The sequence below is a fragment of the Danio rerio genome, chromosome 20 (assembly GCF_049306965.1).
Source record: "Danio rerio strain Tuebingen ecotype United States chromosome 20, GRCz12tu, whole genome shotgun sequence".
NCBI classification, from domain to species: domain Eukaryota; kingdom Metazoa; phylum Chordata; class Actinopteri; order Cypriniformes; family Danionidae; genus Danio; species Danio rerio.
Window position 1 is genome coordinate 22,921,672 of NC_133195.1, and position 24,690 is coordinate 22,946,361.

Here is a 24,690-nt window from a genome sequence, read left to right on the forward strand (position 1 = left end):
AAATTAAAGGTTTAGCATTTAATTGAAAGTAAAACACTGCAGGTGAAAGGGAAAAGGTAATAAACTAATAGTTTTCAATTCCTCCACAGTTGATTGACGATTACATTAAGAACTGCTATTATTTTGCTTATTATAAGTTTTTTTTAATGTTTTGTTTAAATATACAAATTATTATACATTATTTAATTAAATAGTTGCCAAAATCAAAACAAAATTACATAAAAATGAAGAAAAAAAAATCTGTCTTTTATTTTATTAATTTGTTTGACACGTCACTCCAGATTCACAGATCCAGATTCGGCTTAGTCCCTTATTAGTCAGGGGTTGCCACAGTAGAAAGAACCGCCGACTATTCCGGCATATGCTTTACGCAGTGGATGCCCTTCCTGCCGCAACCCAGTGTTGGAAAAAACCCATACATGCCTATATTCACACACACAGTCAATTTAGTTCATCCAATTCACCTATAGTGCTTGTCTTTAGACTGCGAGGGAACCACAGAACCCAGAGGACACCCAGGTGAACAAGGGAAGAACTCCACACAAAATGGCCAACTGGTCTAGCCAGGACTCGAACCAACAACCTTCTTGCTGTGAGGCGACAGTGCTAACCACTGAGCCACCATGCTACCTTGTGACATGCTGAAAAATATTCATTTGTAGAATATATTTTATAATCAGACAACTTATGTATAAACAAATCCTGTAAGAATATAGTTATGAATAAAATTATTATGAAGTTATAAGTTACACACACACACACACGCACACACACACACACAAAAGTGTTTTTGCCTGCAGTGTTTCGGCTTAAAAAGAAATCAAGTAGAAAACCTCATCAGTTACTGTTTGATGCCCTTATGTAATTTAGGAGCAGTCTGAGGGGTCAATAAACACTCAGCAATTGCAATTTTCTCCAAGCCTCTGGGCACAACAAGCTGAACAGCGACCAAAACACTAAAGTCATTAATGAACTGCCGGTGTCCGTCATGCGGTGTCCGATGTTTTAAAATGAACTCAGTACAGCTTAGATTAGATTAGAGCAGAGCCAGATTACACAGCATTACTGCAGCATCTAATATAAGACCAGGGGTAACTAAGGTAAAGAGAAGAGGAACAGACCTCTCATGACTCAGAGGTCAATGAATCTCCGTTCTGATAGATTAGAGAGTTGTGGTCATTTAGAAGTGGTAAAAAGGCAAAAATCAGCATGACGGAAAAATCAGTAACATTTTATACACAAATCCCTGTTGGTATGCACTTTGTAACAGTCATGTGATAAAATCAGAGCGGTGCACAGGCCTCTCTCTTTCTTCCACACTCGTGTCTTTCTGAGTAAACATCTTATGTAATAAAAGCTGCAGTGCATGCTGGGCAAAACCGTGACAAGATGTCAGCACAAGGGCAAAAGAGTTCCTACAGTCCTCTTGCACTACAACACTGCCACGTTCCCTGGGACGTTTTTAATAATTTATATAAATATAAATATCATATATTTATCTAGATAGAGAGAGATTTTTCGAGATAAAAAACATTTATTTTTATCAATAAGTATAGTTGAATAAGAACTAGTATTCATTCATTCATTTTCTTTCCGGCTTAGTCCCTTTATTAATCTGGGGTCACCACAGTGGAATAAACCGCCAACTTATCCAGCACATGTTTTACGCAGCGGATGCCCTTACAGCTGCAACACATCACTGGGAAACATCCATACACACTCATTCACACACATTAAGACGGACAATTTAGCTTACCCAATTCACCTGTACCACATGTTTTTTTTTTTGACTTGTGGGGGAAACCGGAGCACCTGGAGGTGCGAACCTAAAGGTGCGAACCCACGCAAACACGGGGAAAACAATCAAACTCCACACAGAAAAGCCAAGAACTAATATATTTAGATTTCTTTTATTTTTTACTTTTTGATTTTGTGACTAATTAGTATGAATTCATCCGATCTAATTCATACAATTTAGTATGATTTGCTCATCGCCCATTGACGGTTGGGGTTAGGGGTGGTGTTGTGTTGGGTGCCACGCCTCCTTTTTAAAATCGTACATTTTTGTATGACTGAACTCGTACAAATTTGTACAAATTAGCCACTAAACTGACAAAGCTTAAAATACTTACGTTTCCATGTGAGATCAGGCTGATATTTTTGTATCATTGATTATTCATTCATTTTTCTTTTTGGCTTAGTCCCTTTTTTAATCAGAGGTTGCCACAGTGGAACGAACCACCAACTTATCCAGCATGTTTTACGCAGCGGATGCCATTCCAGCCACAACCCAAGACTGGGAAATGCCCATATAGACTTGCATTCACATACATACACTATGGCCAGTTTAGCTTATTCAATTCACCTATAACACATGTCTTTGGGGAAACCGGAGCACCCAGATCAGACCAGGCAGCAACCTTCTTGCTGTGAGGCAATCGTACTACAAACTGCGCCACTTTGACGCCGTGTCATTGATTTTTAATGCAAAATACAATTTGATTTTACATATTTATTTTTACAATTTAGTTAATGTGTCAGTGTATAATATATTTCAACTTATACTCTTGTTTTTACAACTTAGTTTAACAAAGTAACATTTATAGATATTTAAAAACACTGAATGAACTATTCAACTGAAAATTTAATAGTCGTGTGTAACTGAATAAACTAATATTCAAGTTTTTTAAAGCCCCATAATGTAAAATCCCACAGCCACAATTTAATTCAAAATGTCATTTTCATAATACATAGTTTATGATGTGTATTTTTTATAATTTATTTATCCGTTTTTTTTTTGTCAAGAAAAATTGAATGCTAGAGCTATATCAGGACTAGTACTCATCTGGAAGGTACAAACTAAAAGTGCAAGATGGGCAATCATCATTCATTCTACAGTAACGGCTTCAGGTTTCAGAGATTTGACATGCTCCAAGAATAGCAACCAAATGTTAGAAAACTTGATCGCTGAACCTCAAAGACTATATTTAACTTTTTGTAATTTAACAAAAATAAGGCATCTTTAATCCATTTAGTATAGGATGGGGTTTGAGTATCTATATATATTTTAAGTGTTATTACAAAAAACATAAACAACTACTAAATAAACAAACAAACAAACAAATAAATAAATAAATAAATGTAATTTATTAAGTACTAAAAAACAATTACTTAAAAAAGTTACATGTAATAATAATATTAATCATAATAATAAAAAGAAGATAAATATAATTGGGGTCTTACTTTAAGGACCTGTTTTTTTTTATTGTGTTTTACTTAAAAATGAAAAAATAAAATTAATAATTTTACTCCAAAAACCACTGCCGTGTCCACAAATCTCATAAAACAGAAACAAAAAAATGATCTAATATAAATATGTGTACTAAGCTGAATAAATAATATCCATCATTTTACCCTTCGCTAAGCCACACCCGAAAACCTCCCCACACAGTAATTTTGGCTTAGCAACCGTAGCTATGTGCAGTGTTTTTGTCCGTCTTTTAGAGATTTAGTCATTGGTGACGATGTTATATCAGGTTAGTGTCTCCTTTTATATTTAATCTCTATGAGGCTTTTTGGCTAAAAAAATAGAAACCATGGCTTAATTTGTTATTATTAAATTATTTTCAAAATTCACCTTTCCTGCTGTGCATGAACTAAGCTGTTGAATGGTCAGCGTATGAGGCAGCTAGCCTAAACTAGCTTTAATTTTGATTAAAAAAAAATTCTAATTGGTTGCGTATTATGTCGTGAATATACTCCTATAGTGCATACTGCAGTCCGTTTTTGTCTGGCTTTCTCTGATATCTCACCTGTTCGTGCCAGGCATGAAAGCTTGACAGGTGTAACAACAATAACTAAGGAGGGTGGGGCATAACGAAGGGTCAATTAAATGCCACGGACAGGCACACAAAACTTTTTTTAGACTTCGAAATCTTACTAAATCTGACTAATGTGGTAATGGCCTCTTTGCACAGCTAGTGTTTTTCAGCCAATGATGAACTTCTGGTGAAAGCTTATGTGACTTTTTTTTAATTTCACAAGGTTCCTTTAACAGCATAGGTGTTGTAATGTCATTAAAATACATTAAGTTAAATAGACTTAAGCATTCATTTAGTTGTTCAAGTGCAAAACAGGATGAAACACTGCGTAACGGCTAGCACCATCAGGATCAGCAGGCTAGCACAGAAATTCCATTGAAAATACTGGGGTAAAATAAACGGTCATATTTAAAAGCCATAACGGGGAAAATTGCTTCTTGTCCAGTCTGAGACCCATTTTGTTTCATATATCTAACTTTTTTAAGGAAATCAGACTTAAATGTGGCTATTTTACAATAGAAAGACAGATCAATTAAAGCGCTGAGGCTGGCTGACTGAAATTAAAAGTCTGTGTGCATATACCTTATTCTGATGAAATGACAAAATTAGAAAATCTTCCTAATTTTATTTCCCAGGACTCCTTATCCATTTTTGCATTAGCCTCACTTCCCAGAAGCATCTTAATAGCCCTAAAATAGTTAGCTCTAAAGCCCAATAAAACCAAAAGGAAAGGTGAGTGTGGCTGTAAAGAGGGCCATTCAATAGTAAAGACGTCAGGAGGTCAGCAAAGTTCGCCAGCATTCCTGAAAGGCCCCGCAGGGCAGCTCGTAAATGCTACCAGTCTCATTTGAATAGGAAAGCAGCTTGCCTGGCCTGCTCTGTTTATTTTTGGGGCTTGGCCTGGCTTTATCGCTAGGGTGAGCGAACAGCTTATTCAGGTATAGGCAAAGGTCATGAGATTACAGCCAGGAAGAGCACAATGTCCCGGCTTGGAAAAGAGGAAGACTGTAAGCCCGGGGCGGAGACTGTCTGTAAATCCAGACTAACTGTGTCAGGACATGCGCAGAGCAGATTTCACAGGCATGTTCAAGCAAACCACTGAAGGCAGTGTTGCTGGGGTGTGAAAATCTGCTGTCATTTTAGATGAACATGAGGTGCATTTAAACTGTGGGAAGGCATTTTAGCCAGGACAGCAAGATCAAACTTTAAAGCAAAGATGCTTCAATATACGAAGACCAAACAAGAAACAGCAAATGTGTGATATGAAAGGGTTACTTCACCCAAAAAATTAAAATGTATTTTTCATGTCTCAAACCTTTTTTTTTGTTGGACACAAAAGAAGATATTTTGAAGAATGTATCAGGAAAAATACCATGAGGCTTTTCAACATTTTTCAAAATATCCTCTTTTCTGTTTAATAAAAGAAAGAAACTCAAATACGTTTGAAACAAGTGCAGGTAGAGTAAATAAGTAAATCATTTTTGGGGTGAACTGTCCCTTAAACAGGACCCAGAGACACGTCACCTGTAGATGATGCCTTTGGAATGAAGAAACTTGAGGGCTGAAGTGACTTCGGCAGCATAAAACTGGGCTCGTGGCTCATCGAACCGCCTGCACTTCTGGATGTGAAACATGAGGTCGCCACCATTCACAAACTCCATGACGAAGAATAACCGCTCCTGAGAAATGCAAAGCACACATTTGAATACACATACACATGTTAAACACACAAGAATAATTTGGTAACTGTGTAATATGCATTCTATAATATTGTGATGTTATATATATAAGCAAAACATACTAAATTATTTAATACAAATTTATAATAAAGATAATAAATACAAGCATATCTACATACAGGGATAAGCAATCTGAATTAAATTCAAATAAATAATCCAAATTTGATTAAAAAAAATTTAATACATGAATACATTCATTTATATATATATATATATATATATATATATATATATATATATATATATATATATATATATAAAAAAACATTTTCAGCATCATTACTCCAGTCTTCAGGATCACACAATCTTTCAGAAATCGTTCTAAAAGGGTTCATTTGTTTTTTTTGAGAAATATTTACAATATTTTATAAAGGTTAAACTAAATAACAGTTGTGCTACTTAACATTTTTCTCTTTGAATATACAGTTAAAAAGCAATACTTATTTGAAATATGTTTGCAATATAAGCATGAGTCAGGAGACATAAACGGTGTAAGCCAACACAAATCTTGCATCACTTCCCATTGCATTCCTCCCACACTTTCACTGTACAGACATGCAGACTTTCAGCTTTGGCTTGCAGAGGATTTTTCTCAGCAGAAAGTGAATGCTAAACCTCACTTTACTGACCAACCGGCTCCATCTACTGTTTATATGTAGGCATCGCAATGGTTTACACTTTGTTTACTGGCTTTTGTTGATTTCCAGGGGGAATAACAGTATTAGCTCTTTTCTGTCTAAACCAGGGGTGTCCAAACTTGGTCCTGGAGGGCCAGTGTCCAGAAGAGTTTGGCTCCAACCCTAATCAAACACACCTAATCAAGCTCTTGTGTGTCCAAACTCCATGAATGAGTTTGGACACCTCTGGTCTAAGCTATATGCTTCCCACCATATTCCTGTACAAAATAAACATCTCAACTCTCATACACGTCAACACATATTTACATTAATTTTATGAAATGTTTAGGTTTTTGTTTAAAACACAACTATATAGAATAATTAGCTAACTCTCATAAAGTCTAGTTGACGGTTGATTTTACTATAAAAAATTCTATCCAGCGGCATTGCTAGTCGAAAGGGATAAGCTACAAACATGTTCATTTGGACAGAGTGATTAACTAAGGAGTAGTGAATCTTAGGTATTTTATTAAGACAATCGATTTATAATTTGATGCTAACTGACATAGCATGTTACAGTAGAATATAGCTATACAGTAATATGCTAGGTGCATTAACTCACTGTTCTTTAACTTTTACAGAAACTGATGTGACTGGCTATTTCATATCTAGATAAATATGTCTAGATATCTATATCATATCTAGAAAGATACATTTTTACACATATGATACATGTAGGTGTGTAAAGATACAAATGTACCTTGTAAAGAAGAAAGTTGTGTGGGATCACCAACTTCCAGTAGCTCAGTGGTGATGTTACTCACCTCTGATGCCAGAGACCCGGGTTCTATCCCAGACCCTGACAAGAGTGGATCATGTGTATATGTATAGAATGTATCATATGTGTGTAAATGTAAAGGGTGTGTGCATATGTATGGAGTGTATTGTGTGTGTATATGTATAAAATATATCATTTATGCATTATGCATAACGCATTTACTAACATGAACTAATCATGAACAACACATGTTCAACATTTATTAATCATAATTGAACATTTAATAATGCGCTATTAACATCCAAGTCCATGCTTGTTAACATTAGTTAATGCACCATGAGTTAACATGAACTAACAATGAACTACCGTACTTTCATTAACTAACGTTAACTAACGTGAACAAATACAGTAGTAAATGTATTGTTCATTGTTTGTTCATGTTAGTAAATGCCTTAATTAACATTAACTGAACTGAATTTAAAAACTGAACTACCCTGATCCAGTTACTATGACCATTTTTGTGAAGCTGCTTTGACACAATCTACATTTTAAAAGCGCTATACAAATAAAGCTGAATTGAATTGAATTAACTAAAGAACCTTATTGTAAAGTGTGACCCAAAAAGATAGTAAAAGTTAATTTACTATTAGTGTGAACCTACACTGGTCTCACGGTTCAGTTAAGATTATCATGCCATTGATTCGGTTCAATTTGATATTGGGTGCATCACAGTGCATTAACAATGCTTTTTATACATAATTTAAAAAATCACAACACAAGAAAAAATGCGATTAAAATCTATAAGTATATTTAAACATGAATTAGTTTACCAAGAGTCTATTGTTGAATTTTTGAAAATTTCCAAAGCATTTTCCCAAAATATGTGTCAAAATACAATTTGTCCCCCAAAATCACTCCATTTGCTGAAACACAAAAAAGCTGTGGCCAAATTAAGACTCAAAATTACCCCAGAATGGATGAAAACATCCCCAACAGCACATAAGGGTTAACATCTCACAATCTCTTGCGCATAAAAAAAATGATTAATAAGCTGAAATGTTGTAAATAGTGATGCCTTCTTTAAAGAGGTCCTGACCAGGTAGCATTTAATATTCTTAATTTGACTGTTTCTGTATTGTCAGCAGCATTTCTTTTTGTCACCCACAGGTGAGACTTTCACAAAAACAATTTGTTTTGGAAGACGGAAGATAAAAACCCAAGGCATTTCAGGAATTACATACATTTCTGGAATGATGTCAATGGGGTTTTTACGAAAATGCACTGTGTTTCCTGGTCAAGTGAGGGGAAATAGAGTTTCTATATTCAACAAGACATGTTTTTCCTGGTTTGTCAGTCATTGTGACAACAGTGTTGTTGACAGAACTGAATATCCACAGCTACGTAGTCCAGAGCTCACGCACGCTATAGATGATCTAACCCATAACAAGTTACCTAATGAAACGATGAACAAAGTTCACCCGCGATTGAATTCTTATGATTGACAGTTACTCTACTGAAGCCCAAAACACTTTCTAAACCATTTCTAGATTCTTCTGTTGTTCAAGGAATGCATCTACTGAGGATTAATTTATGTAATGAAGAATTAAACTTTACTTGATCAAAGATAAATATACTCTGTAAGAACATTAGAATTTTTGGACACTACAAAGGACACTATAAAATTAACTCTATTTACAACACCGTGATGACTTGTTTAACGTTAAATGGTTAATGTTTTGATTTTTTAAAACATATTGGTACATTTATAAACCTGTACTTTATCATATATTATAAGTATATTAGAGTATTTTGCAGACAGTAAATTTATTATTGATGTATTATCAGTCTCGCACTACTTTTCTCCTATTTTTGAAAGTCGTGAAAACACTATCGTATTCTTCTATTATTATTCGAGCAAATAAGAGTAGGAAAATGTTAATTTTGTTTAACCGCAAAATAACAGAAGTTCATAAAAAACCTAGAAAAATCTAAATAACAAAAATCTAATTCAAAATGTTAGCCAATAGCATGTAAAAAAAAACTAAATTAAAACCTTTATTTTTCATATTAACGTAATACAGTGAGCCTTATTTTACAATTTTACTTAGAGGTTTACTATTTTACTCAAACTGTAACCTCCAGAACTGAAAACTCTTCCTGTCACATCAAAATGTGGGAAATTCCAAGTATCTACATCTTCAGAACTAATTACAACCTTGCAAAAGTCCCTACTTGTACCACCTGACTGCTGCAGATTTACAGAGGACATAAACAGTTTTGGGCAGGAACATCACGAGTGGTCATCTTTGAATTACAGTAATTAGAACATGGCCTTAATGCTGCATTCCTCAATCAAAACTAACTAAGTTAGCTGCTACTTAGCTCACAGTGCACTCTTACCGTAGTCTGAAAGCAGTAGTAGAGCTGTGTGAGAAACGGATGCTGGTGGGCCAGAGTCAGCACTCTCTTCTCAGTCATGGTTGCTTCGACATCGTCTTCTTGCAATATGACATCTTTCTTTAGCATTTTCACAGCAAAGACCCTGTGGTCACTTTTTAGACGAGCCAACATCACCTACACACACAAACACACACACACACACACACACACACACACACACACACACACACACACACACACACACACACACACACACAGTTATTGCAATCTTTGTAATTTGATTAAAAAATGATGAATGAAACACTACTAAAATGGTCTTTCTTAAATTTAGAAATTCAACTAAAAATACAATTTTCTGTGAGTTTACTCACACTCAGGCCATCCAATCAAGATGTACAGTAGTTGACTTTTTATTTTTTTAATTAAAACTAAAAGATTTTTAGCTGAAATTATTTTCCTTAGTGATCAAAAATGCAAGAGAACAGCTACTTGTACATTGAGAGTAAAAAAACATCTACTGGCAATACCAAAAAAATAAATAACCGCAGCTCTTGAACATAGAGGAACAGAGTTCATATAAGGAACTCTGTTCCTCTAAAATCTGTGTGAGTCAGAAGATGCTGAGACTTTTATTTCAGTATGTATTTCCAACTAAGAGTGTGCATGTGCATGCTGGCAGTTAGCTCTCTGTAAGTCTCACATTATCGCCCACTGAAGCTAAGCAGTACCTGGATGGGAGACCACATGGGAAAGCTTGGATGCTGCTGGAAGTGGTGCTAGTAAGAGCAGCAGGAGGTGCTCAAATTGTGGTCAGTGTGGGTCCTAACACCCCGTATATTGATGTGGTCATTATGGATGAGTTATTATCATTAAAGCATGGGGCTAACTTTTTGCCTTTGTAGAAAACTAATGGTCACTAGTTTAAGGATTATAAGTACAACTGAAACAGAGATTGATGATGAAACTAATTATTGACAGCTATTTTTACCATTTTAATAATCATTAAAAGCATTTTGGCGACGCGTTGGCGCTGTAGTAGGTAGTGGTGTCGCCTCACTGCATAAAGTTCGCTGATTCGAGCCTTGGCTGGGTCAGTTGGCGTTTCTTTGTGGAGTTTGTATGTTCTCCCCGCGTTTGCGTGGGTTTCCTCCTGGTGCTTCGGTTTCCCCCACAGTCCAAAGACATGCGGTACAGGTGATTTTGGCAGGTTAAATTGTCCGTAGTGTATAAGAGTGAATGAGTGTGTATGGATATTTCCCAGAGATGGGTTGTGTCTCGAAGGGCATTCGCTGCGTAAAACATATGCTGGATAAATTGGCGGTTCATTCCACTGTGGCGACCCCAGATTAATAAAGGGACTAAGCCAAAAAGAAAATGAATGAATGAATGAATAATAGCATATTTAATCACAGCTAACCTGCTATTTTTGTTCAGACCATGGACTGGATCTTTTTTTTATGCAGTTGTTGCAATATTTAAATACAACATATTTTCCAGTTCGTGTCTGCTATAGGGTTTATTTTAAGGGCTGAATAGATTTTAAATGTTAAAATAGTCTCTACTGGGTTGAGAATCACTGCTCTAGACTTTTGTAAACCCACTAAGGACAATTTGCAAATTACAGGTAGTGATATAAATACTTACTACACAAATGTATTGTTTTACTTTATAAAGCAATGTGTTATCAGGAAAAACGGGTATGAAAACACCAACAGCCGTTGACTTGCATTTTTGGATAACCAAGGACCACAGTTTCTACTAAACAACTCTTTAATGTTCTTCAGAAGAAAACAAAATTAATTTGCTGCTGTTCTATGGATTGTCAAACAACAACAGTAAATTAACAACAATCTTTCATTTTGGGTGAACTATCTCTTTAAGAGTGAGACTTGCCAATAATCTACCAATACCAATCTGTCTCACCTTGCCAAAGCTTCCTTTCCCCAGCACCTGCAAGAAACTGAAATCTTCCAGGCAAACTTTTACAGCCTCCTCATCTGACTCCTCCTCAGTTGTCTCTATGCTAGTAGTGGAGCTCTGACTCCTTACACTTGACATGTGCAGCGAACCCTGTTAAAAACACAAAGAAATGCACTCAAATGCAAATCTGATACTGTCTTTAACAGAAAATAAATGTAAATGTAAAAAAACCAAGTGTTTTCTAATAAGATTTTTAAGATGGTGACACTACCTGAGACTTTCGTTTGGAGATTGTGTTGAGCAGTCCAATCTCTGACAGTTTGCTGGCCAGCTCAGCATTGTCCACTCCACAATTAGGTGCGACATTTTGTTCACAGCGTTTGTGGATGTTCATCTTACAAACTGCATAATTACACACAAAACAGATTTGTCCATGTGTTTTCATGTACATTCTGGATTAACATATAAAAATGCTGAATAAACTCAATTGTGGTATATTTTTAGAAGATGGAAAGATATGCAATTTGCATTGGAAACACAATTATCAAATAAATTCCATATTTCACAACAAAAATCTCATGTGACTTTTCTCAACAGATCGTGAGATTGGATAACTGGATTAAGCAGAAGGCTGATCTCAAAGCATTCAATCACAAATGTTTTATGGGTCTATATACACAACAACATTTTCAACTAACAATGCAAAACCTTTTAATGTCTATTGGCAGTTTGCTTACACATTAAGTGTTTATGCCTGAATAGGAAAAATAATAAAAAATTTTTCTTTTTTTATAAGAAAGGGATTCCATTATTGTTTCTTGATTAACTACAATAACAAGATTTTGTTCAACCTTCCATTGCATTTTCAGTTTATATTTGCCTAATACATTGTATAATATACACTCACTGGCCACTTTATTAGGTACACCTTACTAGTACCAAGTTGGAGCCTGTTTTGCCTTCAGAACTACCTTAAACCTTTGTGGCATAGATTCAACAAGGTACTGGAAATATTTTGGTCTATATTCACATGATAGCATCATACACTTGCTTCAGATTTGTCGGCTGCACATCCATGAGGGGATTGTCCTTTCCATTACATCCCAAAGGTGCTCTATCAGATTTAGATCTGGTGACTGTGGAAAACATTTGAGTACAGTGAACTCATTGTCATGTTCAAGTAAGCAGTCTGAGATGATTCGCGCTTTATGACATGGTCCGTTGTCCTGCTTGAAGTAGCCATCAGAAAATGGGTACACTGGGATAGGGATATGGATAGACATGGTCAGCAACAACCCTCAAGTAGGCTGTGGCGTTGACATGATGCTTAATTGGTACTAATGGGCATAAAGTGTGCCAAGACAATATTCCCCACACCATTACACCACCACGACCAGCTTGAATCGTTGATACTAGGCAAGATGGATCCATGCTTTTATGTTGTTGATGCCAAATTCTGACCCTACCATTGGAATGTTGCAGCAGAAATTGAGACTTATCAGACCAGGCAACGTTTTTTCAATCGTCTATTGTCCAGTTTGAGCCTGAGCAAACTGTAGCCTCAGTTTCCTGTTCTTAGCTAACTGAAGTGGCACCTTTTGTGGTCTTCTGCTGCTGTAGCACATCTGCCTCAAGGTTGGATGTGTTGTGCGTTAAGAGATGCTCTTCTGCATACCTCGGTTGTAACTAGTGGTTATTTGAGTAACTGTTGCCTTCCTATCTGCTCAAACCCGTCAGGCCATTCTCCGCTGACCTCTGGCATCAACAAGGCATTTGCGCTCCCAGAGAATTGCCGCTCACTGGATAATTTCTCTTTTTCGGACAATTCTCTGTAAACCCTAGAGATGGTTGTGTGTAAAAATCCCAGTAGATCTGCAGTTTTTGAAATACTTAGACCAGCCTGTCTGGCACCAACAACCATGCCACGTTCAAAGTCACTTAAATTCCTTTCTACCCCATTCTGATGCTCGGTTTGAACTGCAGCAGATCATCTTGACCACGTCTATATGCCTAAATGCATAGAGTTGCTGCCATGTAATTGGCTGATTAGAGATTTGCATTAACAAGTAGTTGGACAGGTGAGTGTATATTATTCATATCAGTCTTGTACAAACTTTTTTGTACAGTAGTGTTTTTAAATGTGCTTTATAAATGGATTGACTTGACAATATCCATCCATAAGAACTTGACAACTAAAACAACAATCATGGATTACAGGATAGAAATACACAAAGACAGATAGGGTTTGTGTTTAGAATGACATTGCCAACTACTTGTGTGGTATGCATAATGCAGGATCTGTGTGAATGGAAACTGCTTTAACAAATAATTTTCCACATTTAGTAAAAGTATTTTAGCTGCTCTAAAATGCCCTAAAGGTGCTGTAGAATGAAAATCTGGATATACTAGAGTCTAGGCATAGCTGAATAATAAGAGTTTAGTACATGGAAATGACATACGATGAACACAATTTTTTCCTCATACTCAGGCAAATTCCTGTTGAAAAACAGGGCAATAGGAACAAAACCCTGACTCTTTTTGAGATTACTACAAGTTTATCTAAGCTTGTACTAAACATACTATTTAGGTGAAAATGAGTGAAGCAGAGAGATTAAAGGAGCACTTCCGTTAACAGAGATTCTCTTTACTACATAATTAAATGTATTACATCTTTAAATACAATTATTCCTGTTTTATTATAACCAGCTAGTTCTAAACATATGTCCACCTCTGAAAAAACTGGGTTCACGTCAGTTCGAAACACTGATAACATTTTCGCTAATGAAGTGTAATGAAATGAGAGTGGTTCCTATTTGTTTATGAGCCTATTATTTATGCATTAAACCATTTATGCAAGTTGAATTTGGAACCATACGTGACAACATCATAATTTAGCAACAAAGGAGCTGTGTTCACATACACTCCATTATGTCGAGTTAATATATAGTGTGCTTACTCTTGCAGTGGAGCCCTTGTTTCACCAGCCCGTATAGTAGAGATCCACAGTGGTTACAGTATGTGGGAACTTTGTAGTTGTGCTCTTTGAACTGGTGCGGTAAGTTGATGCTGAAGCCTTGTCTTTGGCCCTATACATATAATGATATGCATATAAACTTGATCCACTTTGTCATCACACATGCATTCACAGACACAGAAACAAACTCATACCTCATTTGCATCTTTCCTCATTCGTGGACACTCAGTAACAACCAAGGCATGGCACCTCTTATGGACCACACATGTACAAACTAGTAAAAAATAATGAATAATGTGAATGATACTCAAGAATAATAAGCCATCAATGCAAATGTTACAATCACTTGTGTGATCAGTATGTTAAAACACATGGGGAAATGATTAGCAGTAAACATATACTCACCTTGACACTGATAACCTTGCTTTCCAATAACACCCCTGGGGAAAGATTATACATATGTTTATGACTAAATTGCAAACCATATACTGATTAACAATGCTGATATTTTAAAGAGATAGTCCACCTAAAAATAAAACAAATATCCACACTGTTCACTCTCACACTCAATTGGTACTTTTATTTCACTTTTCTTAATTTCATTAACACAAAAACAGTTAGCAACCTGCACCCATTGACATCCATAGAAGGAACAAAAATACTATGGAAGTCAATGACTGCTGCTTTCCAGTAATCGTCAGCATATCTTCCTTTGTATTCATCACTTTAAATCTGTTTTTTTGTTTAAAAACTACCAAATCTTACCAAATGAAGTTTTTGCAATGGTAGCAAAACGTGGGCTGGGGGAGGAAGGTTGCCATAAACTTATGTCCGTAGATTTGGTGGACCTTTCTTCTTTTCAAAACCTTTTTCCTTACAAACTCTTTATGGGTTTTCACAATATTCACAGCTTCATCTGAAAATGATGACAACACCCGTTGAGCACAGTTAAAATGCTAATAAAAGTAACGTTAAGGTTAAAACAAATGGGTTATTACTAAGCTAAAGCAAGTGGCTGGTTTAATGAAATGCTCGTGAGGAAATGAAATGCTGGTTTATGATTTGAATAGAATAAAACTAAATGCAGAACTAATAGCATTCATCAAAAATGCAACACATGTTTAAAGAGACTTGAACTACACATTTCTTTTATTAGATAGTTTAACACTCTAGATCCCATTTATAACATAACAAAATGTATATAATATGCAAATGCATGTCATACACAGAACAAGCAGTCAGGTTAAATATACTACAATTAAATAATTATATTTATGCATAAAGAACAGTATAAAAATACATATTGAATTACATTAAAATATAGACATAGTTAATGTAAGCGGCTCACCATCTGTAAAGGAGCCGGTGAGAGTGATGAATATATACACACTTCCCTCTGGTTCCAGATTGACCTGGAAGAGAACATACCCAGTTAGACATAGTGTACTACATAAACTTCAGCAGTTAAAAGCACAGTATGAGGTTTTCGCCACTAGAGGGCGTGTATTCACAATAAACAAAGGTATAGTTTGATAACTCTGTGACTGAGTGTGGAATCATGGGAATTGTCATCTTCATTACTGTACATTCAATGGAAATTCTGTCTGAAATTGTGTTCATGGATGAGCTAAAGTGTTCAAAACTGATTATCCAACACAATCTTATGGCAATTAGTAACTTTTTGATCTAGTTGCTAATTTGTACGATCTAATTCGTACAATTTAGTACAATTTGCTCATCCCCTAATGACGGTTAGGTTAAGGGGCAGGGTTGGGTGCCAGGCCTCCTTTTTAAAATTGGACATTTTTGTTGGACTGAACTTGTACGAAATTGTATGATTTAGCCACTACAATAACAAAACGAAAAGTAGTTATGTTTTCCTATGAGATCAGGCTGGATTATCAAGGTAGTATGAAGCAAAAAAAGGCTGAGAGCCAAAGAAAAAAAAAACTAGAACACTGAATTCATGACAGACAAGCTCAATGCAGCACAAAAGCAGCAGAGCTTTTATTATGCCACTATAGGGTTGCATTATACTGGAATTGGCTACCAATCGATACTGGAATTTTAAAAACATCCATTTTCCGCTGACATTTGAGTGCTACTGAGCACGTTCTTAAACATCGCTGATTTGCGATTCACAAGCTCAACAGAAATGACTGTGATTGGCCGTGAAGCTCATCAGTTCACCGAACTCACAGCTGTTTACTGAGTGTAACCATAAAAACAGGGACAGTGGAGAGTTTTAAAGCAGGGATTCATCAGTAGATCGCTAGTATGTCGGCTTACAGACAAACCAGCTGATCGACATGACTCTAAAACACTTCAGTGTCCCTGTATACAGGCTTCTGCATCTTGCTTATATACACTATGAACAGCAGCTACACTAATTATTCTCTTTATCCTTTATTTTCACCTGGGGATACTCATCCCGAGGTCCTCAGATTATGCAGAGTCACTGATTGGATCCAAGACCAGCGACGAGATGATCCCAAGGTTTCCATATCCGGGATCAGGCCATATCCTGAGCTGCTGCTGCGCTGATGGTCATGGGGAGTGGAGAACATGAGTCTGATTCCAGCGACGCTCCAGGGACAGACGAGTCTTCGATGAGGCCAGCTTCCAGCCTCCACCACGGTGACTGAAGCTCTGCACAAGACTTTTGGCCAGCGGAATAATTAAAATGGTCGTGCCCAACTGAGTCTGGTTCTCTCAAGGTTTTTTTCTTCACTCTCCTATCAGGTGAAGTTTTTTTTCCCTCTCCGCTGTCGCCACTGGCTTGCATGGTTCAGGATTGGTAGAGCTACGCATCGATGAATTTGCTCTTCAGTGTTTGAACTCTCAGTAATGATTTTAAATCACACTGAACTGAGCTAAACTGAACTGAACTGAACTTAAACACTAAAACTGAACTACACTGTTCCAGTTACTATGACCATTTATGTGAAGCTGCTTTGACACAATCTACATTGTAAAAGCGCTATGCAAATATAGCTGAATTGAATTGAACTGTATCTGTGATTACACTCCGTGGGAAGTTCAGTGAACTGATGACCGTCACGGCCATGTTGAGCACGTTGAGCACATGGACACAATGGCAAATCAGCTCTGTTTAAGAACGCGTTCAGTACCGCTCAAATGTTAGTGGGAAATGGACGTTTTTAAAACTCTTTGCCACAGTCCAACAAACATCCTTCGAAACATTTGGGGTAATGTAAGTTCATAAGTCAGCAAAATATATAACACTGTTCTAGCGTCACTTGGATATTTTAATAAACAAATCTTACAAATTGTGCATTTAACTGAAATTACACAAGATATTGGCTGCCATATGAGTATCAGATGATTAATTATCATTCATTCATTCATTCATTCATTCATTCATTCAATCAATCAAACACCCATACACTCTCACATGCATATACATACACTACAGCCGATTTAGCTTATTCTATTCACCTATAGTGTATGGCTTTGGATTGTGGGGGAAACCAGAGCACTTGGAGGAAACCCATGCAAACATGACGAGAACATGTAAACTCCATACAGATATGCCAACTGACCCACCTGGGGCTCGAACCAGCAACTTTCTTTCTGTGAGGCGATTGTGCTACCAACTGCGCCACCGTGCTGCCTTGATTAATTATAATAATTTTTTAAACATTAGTTATTGTTTGTGTTGTTATGTGAATAATTTTCTTTCGTGAAAATATTTAGCCTGATTTATTAAAGGGGTGGTCCACTACAATATCATATTTTAAACTTTAGTTGATGTGTAATGTAACTGTGAACATAAACCGCATCTCTGAATGTAAAATGTTCAAAGTTCAATACAAAAAGAGACCTTGTCTTTTATAGAGTTAGCTTAGCAAAGCCTACAATGAACGAATTTTGGGGACTACAAAGCTACTGCGCAGCTAAGGGGCGTGGCCAGAGGTGCTGTAATGTTACAACAGAGGGAGAAAATGCCGTCCTGCTATTTCCACAGAGTTTTTTCTGTTTCTGGATTTAGGCTTCTAAAGGACACAACACAGAGACAGAAGCGCTTACAGTTCAATATTAATTATGTTCCAGAGAATTATAAAATACATAGCAAGCATGATATGACAAAACACAGCTGCAGAATCTCTCCAGAAAATTGATCATGACATGTACAGTGTCTGGCCTTAACGTTATTTTGTAGCAAAGATTTAAACAATGGGAAATGCTGTTCGCCACCGCTAACGATTTATCTACAAATTCATATTTACTAGTCAAACAGCTGTAAACACACACACACACACATTTTTCACCAGCGTGTGCGTGTCTCTCTTTAGGCAGCTTTTCTGTGCGTTTTACATCTCAGATAATGAACTCGCAAAAGATATTGTACGATGATTGATATTTCTTACACAGGCATATTCCGAATATATGTGAAAGACGTTGTGTAACGCGTTGAGTTAAAAAATACAGGAGAGCTCGTCTAACTCAAGTAGCAGCAGAAAAATAAATCAAGGCTCACACAGGTCGCATCCCACATCTTGTGCTTTATTCTCCTGTCAGTGTCACTGTAAATTGCAGAAAATAATTTAATCTGAGCATCAGAGAAAAAGAAAAATAAACATCGGGCCTGCGCACATGCGCTTCTCTTCTTACACGCATCTACAGACAGTTAACACATACATACACACACACATAGACAATCGCACACAATGGCAAACTCTATTAAAGGAGCCGCACCCCATTTTCACTCGTTACAGACACTTGTCAGATGTTATTTTAGAGAGCGGGCATGAGATTGACTGATTGTTTACATAAAACGCGCGTGCTTGTACAGGCGTGACGTGGAGCTGATCCGCGAATCGCATGCACATTATGACACATGACCAATCAGAGTCACTTAAGGGCGGGCCTTTCAGAGGAACTAGGAAATATGACAGTCGTTTTCATGTTAGCTGAGTAGCTGTGTATACAAAGTAAAATTTATGAAAGTCAAACATGAGCACACATTGCTCTGCATCTTATTAACACAACCAAGCCTTGAAATTACATTCTGGACCACCCCTTTAAAGTCACAAAAATAATGGATTATTTTAGACTTTGATTAGCTCCACCCTCTTGTTTCTCCATGTGTTTAAATACTTGTGTCTGCCTTAGAGCTTTGCGTGGTGTTGTCCTTTTTGGCTGTTCTGTGTTCTCATTTTCTTGCCTTGTTTTTTCCTCATCATCATCATGTCCCATTAATGTCTCCATAATAGTCTAACTTCTTTAATCAGTAATAATATCATGATAGCCTGCACACGCATACATTTTAAATATTTAAAGAGGCTCTATTCAAAAGCAATTTGTGGGGTTTGTTATTCCCCAGCAGGTCAATCAAAACTCAAAAAATACACAATACAAAAAATATATCTCATAGTTTGTGAAGTTTATTTATAAACTAACTTAGAGAGTAGCATACTTGTTATGCTTAGATTGATCAAGGCTGGTCCCGCAATAGCCTACAATTGATTCACCACTCAGATAACTCACTATAAATAACCAGAGTTTCTTATCTTAGTATCTTCGTCTTCATCTCAGTATCCCCCCAAACACACCCACCCACCTCTATTCCCCCTCCTTTCTAGATGGGTGACACAGCAGCCCGGTGATTAGCACTGTTGCTTCACAGCAAGAATGTCTCTGGTTAAAGTCCCTACTAAACCAGTCGACATTTCTGTGCTCAGGTTTCTATTCCCCCCGTGCTTGCGTGGGTTTTCTCTGGTTCTCTGGTACGCAACCCAAGTAAACTGAACATACCAAACTAACATCAAAGTCAAGCTCTAAGCAAGCCGTATATCTCGCCTTAGCCATCCCATATCTGTCATTAGTCAGAAATAAGTAAGGGGAGTTTATCGAGATCTACCTAAGCTCAAACTCCCCTCATGCCCTAACAGGAGGTAGCCCAGGGCTCGAGGATCTTATAAGCTCAGGGCTCTTTCCTGGGACAGCATGCCAAGCAAGCTTACTACCAATCATCAGCTAAGTGTGAACTCTTGAAACTCTTTTCAAAAAGCACCAAATGTTCCCATAACCTGACAATGTACTACAACCCTTATACTGAAGATGACACATGAACTAAAAAAGGAAATGTTGGATGCGGCTATATTTTGACATGCTTCAAATCAAACTACTTTTAATAAAAGAAAAATACTGTAAACTCTTTGGCGCATATATGAATTATGACTGATTGATTTACTCTACAAAAAAACATCAGATTTCATTGCAGCATATTAACAGATTCGCCTCTCTATTTGAACACTGACTTCAGTCATTCTATATCGCCATTCTCTCACTCACTATTATTATTAAGCATGCCCTACAATGTGGGAGGAATTCCTGTAACACAAGGCACAACGAGGAGAGCTGGACAAGCTGGTTCAGGGAGTGAAGTCCAAAGCACGCATCACAAAGCACAACAAGCTCTTACGGGCTTGAAAAGTTCCTGTGTTGACCCAAGACACTAGAATCACATTTTAAAAAGTACACAATTTAAAAAGACAAACTCTGCATCTCTCACAGTACCCCTAATGATCATATATAGGTTGCTTGCATGTAAACCATGTCAGACAGATGCATAGATAATCTACAAACCCTCAGCTGTGAAACCAAAGCAGAGGTTTAACCAACCCTGCTACCCTAGATATGTTTAAAGTAAACCTGATTTAAAAAGTACTCTTCAAACCACACGACCAAGCAGAAACGATTACAAAAGGTTAACTTTCGTTCTTGTGAATAATACTGCGAGTTGTTCAAGTGGAACATATAAGATGTATATGAATATGAGTGTTATAAAGTCAAGGAAAGGAATCCTGCTGGTTTGGTTGAGCAGCATGTCTGCACGACTGCTACAGTATATGAGTTTGCATCTTCTGCAACACTGAGTGTGAGAACCGCATTTGCAAAACAACCTGTGCACATGTGTGACTGCAACGTACTGGGAAATGATCAGCAAAAGTTAGGTTGTGAATCTAACCGTAATCTGACCATGATCAACACTGTAAAACTCTTACACAATCTAACAGGCCCAAAGCACATGCTGTAGCCTATGCTAAAAAGTTACTTGGGTAAAAAAAATTCTTGTAGTCTTAAAAAACTTGATAGTGTTATTTTTAGCATATTTTAGTTTGAAAGGTAATATAACATACCAACTTGATTGGGTACAATAAAAACCTCATAATTATTTTTTATGACACAAAAGATAAACAGCAGTTGTTCATCAGTGCTCCTTTAACCAGATTTTAGCTTTTAGATTAAAGTAAAAGTAAAGCCAACCACATATCACCTTTTACCTATACATGTAGAAGACGGTATGCTGTTAAGAGTTTCCATGATGCATAGTGGGGTGCAACCTGTGGTTTTGAGCACGACCTAGTTCTTGCACAAATGAAAGTTACAGGACCCTCTGACAAGAACCTAGATATAGGTTACAGATATGTTACTGATTTTGTATTTGGTGCATTTTATCTGTAAATTTAATTCAAACCTGATAAAAAAAATTAAATATACTTTTGTTGCATTCCACTACAATATGACTAACAATCAACTGATAACCACTAAAACAGTACATTAATGGTTTTAGAATACATTTCATTAGGATTTAGAGGTTATAACATGTGTGAGGCAACAAATTGCCTGTAGAGACCCACAGGGACTATTATAGCTTTCATTCATTCATTTCATTTTGGCATAGTTCCTTTTTTATCAGGGGTCATCACAACATAATGAACCGCCAACTATTCCAGCATATGTTTTACACAGCGGACGTCCTTCTAGCTGCAACCCAGTGCGGAACATTATAGCTTTTATTAAAACCAATATAATTCCGGGTAAAGCCATTACAAATTTTTTTTGAGTTAACTTTTTAAAGTTAATAACTTTAACTGAATAAGTTTCAAACTACTTTTCTTGATCCGTTTTACTTATTAAACAAACAAAAAAATAATTAGAGTAGACATCAATATTTTCTTGAAAAAAAATGAGCCATCGTTTTATTGGGCTATAGTACATGTGCTGTCACCATGTTATGTTGTTATAATTTTGACGGTTTGATTAGCATAAATAATAAATAACATAATAAAGACTATAACTCTGTAGTGAAAACTCACCCATCCTTCAAACGTTTGGTTTGTATTTGATGGCGTTATCAGATCTTCAAGCTGGATTCTGTAATTAGCCACAAACGTGTCGTATCCTAAACGAGCGCTATGGAAAACAGCCAGCTCCAGCTCCACACCATTCGAGATGGTTTTGGTGAACTCCTCATTGAAAGTCGGTTTGTCGGTCTTCGTTTTAATGGCGGTCCTCCCAAGCTGTACATTATCAACTTTAACAACGATATAAGGATCCAGCTGCATTTTCCTGCTAAACGTGTGTCGGGTTGAAGACGTCGTTGGTTTTAAATCCACCGCCTCGCCGATACGCAGCTTCATTAATCCGTTGAACTTCATGGTCGATGCTATTTACCTTTCGACTCCGAATATGCATTAATTTGAAACAAAAAGGCTTTCTATAATTAACACTGAGTCTTAATAAACATGTTTATTAAAGGCTGCGTTCAGAAGAAACATAAATCAAGTCTTTGAGTAGCATAATCAGCTATAAAAAGTCAAGAAAACCACAGCTGAGAGCTGAACTCTCGTCTACTGCAGGAAATCGTCTGTAAATGAACCTCTCTCTCTCTCTCTCTCTCTCTCACACGCTCTCTCTCTCCCTCAGCTTTTACAATGAGTACATGCCTCGTTTGCGTCGTCATGTACAGAAACTATGCAGACAATGTGAACACAAAACAGATTGACACTGACGTGCTGACTTTGTAAAGGCAAAATATGGAATCCACACTCAAAATTATAGCTGCACAGACAGGTTTTTCTTACTGTGCGCAAAACGTGGCTGCTGTCATTCAAAAACCAATTATGAGGCTTCCTGACATTAACTCTATGTCTGTCTGTCTAACTTGTGGAAGTGGGGTTAATAGGAGCTATAAGCTTAACGTGTAGGCTATAGCTTGACTTCAACCAGCATCAAGTGTCCAAGAAATACAGAAGAGGAGAACGTTTGATGTCCGCTGGCACTGGAGTTAAGTGAAAGTGAAACAGACATTGATGACATAAAACGTGAATACAGAACATTCGTTTGTTCTTGCATTGTGAGTGTCAACAATCTAAAATGTAAGCCTAACCCTAAATATGACACATATTATAATTTGGTCCGACCTTCTTCCTGTGAGGCGATTGTGCTACTTATAGCGCCACCGTGCTGCTCAGACCAATTAATGAATGCCAAACATCAAAGATTTAAAAGTGTTTTTTAGTTAGTGTGGTGAAGAGGAATGGCATATTTTCAACAACAATAAATTCAGAATTTAATATGCCCCTTCTTAAACCTGTGTCTATTTAGTGTGTCTTTTTTAAATGGGTTTTTATGTTAGTTTCACCGCTTTGATAAATTTGGTTAATTATTTTAGACTTTGTGCTTTCCATTTCAAACAATTTATTAATATTAAAGTGTGTCCATTTCTCAATTTGTTTAAACCTGTTTGACTTTTTCAGTTGAACACAAACACTTTTTTAAGTTAACATGTGTAATCTAAGATTATTCATTTATTTTGGTTCAGCTTTAATTGTTAAATATAATTTTCAATTATTTGATCATTTCTAATTAGGGTTGATTGTATATTCTAAAAAAATGATGCAAAATAAAACATGGTACAGTGAAAAAAGATTCAAGCAGTACCTAATACAATTAAAAACTTAGTTGTAAATATAGTTAAATATAAATGTTCTTGATTAGGAGCTCAACTAAACAATATTTGTTTTGACCAATGTAAAATTTTAAGGTGACAGAAACTCAATGTGTTTTGTACTTTCATGCACTTAAAAAAATACATTGTTTAGGGCAAATTATTTATTTTTTATTGGCTCAATAGATCAAATTTAAATGTGAAATCATTACCCTATTTTTTATTGGATGAATGAACATTTTAAGGGAATTGTTGTTTTGATTAAAGTTTTTTTTTTTTTTTGTTTAGAACAAAAAAATTTAATTTAATGACTTTCTTCAAAAATAAAAATATGCTTTGTACCAGGTTATAACAAATTGTTCTCATGGAGATAGAAAATATGTTTAAGGCAAATTATTCATTTTTTATTGGGTCAAGTAAATGTTTTTAAAAGGATGAATACAAGCTTTTTTTATGTAACATGGTGTTATTAAAAGTGCAATTACCATTTATAAAAGCACAGTTTGGCGCAGTAGGTAGTGCTGTCGCCTCACAGCAAGAAGGTCGCCGGTTCAAGACAGGGATGGGTCAGTGTGCTCAGGTTTCCCCCACAGTCCAAAGACATCCAGTACAGGTGAAATGGGTAGGCTAAATTGTCCCTAGTGTATGTGTGTGAAGTATGAGTGTGTATGGATGTTGCGT

The 24,690-nt window shown here is 36.4% G+C and overlaps 1 protein-coding gene across 6 annotated transcripts in view; it reads right to left on the reverse strand.

Annotated features, from left to right (window-relative positions):
• prkchb (protein kinase C, eta, b) overlaps positions 1-24,690 on the reverse strand; it is a 220,556-nt gene that overhangs the window by 17,039 nt on the left and 178,827 nt on the right. For 5 of the 6 annotated variants that reach the window (XM_073932553.1, XM_073932551.1, XM_073932552.1 and 2 more), the window contains 9 exons: positions 15,598-15,661; positions 15,015-15,165; positions 14,655-14,689; positions 14,444-14,523; positions 14,232-14,361; positions 11,547-11,677; positions 11,279-11,425; positions 9,356-9,529; positions 5,346-5,500 (listed from right to left, as the gene is read on the reverse strand). In XM_073932553.1, the coding sequence (XP_073788654.1) occupies positions 5,346-5,500; positions 9,356-9,529; positions 11,279-11,425; positions 11,547-11,677; positions 14,232-14,361; positions 14,444-14,523; positions 14,655-14,689; positions 15,015-15,070 (908 nt within the window). In that variant the 5' untranslated portion in view covers positions 15,071-15,165; positions 15,598-15,661. Of the gene's footprint in view, positions 1-5,345; positions 5,501-9,355; positions 9,530-11,278; positions 11,426-11,546; positions 11,678-14,231; positions 14,362-14,443; positions 14,524-14,654; positions 14,690-15,014; positions 15,166-15,597; positions 15,662-22,375; positions 22,931-24,690 lie in introns of those variants that run through there. The other variant, XM_005160500.5, reaches the window with a different exon arrangement.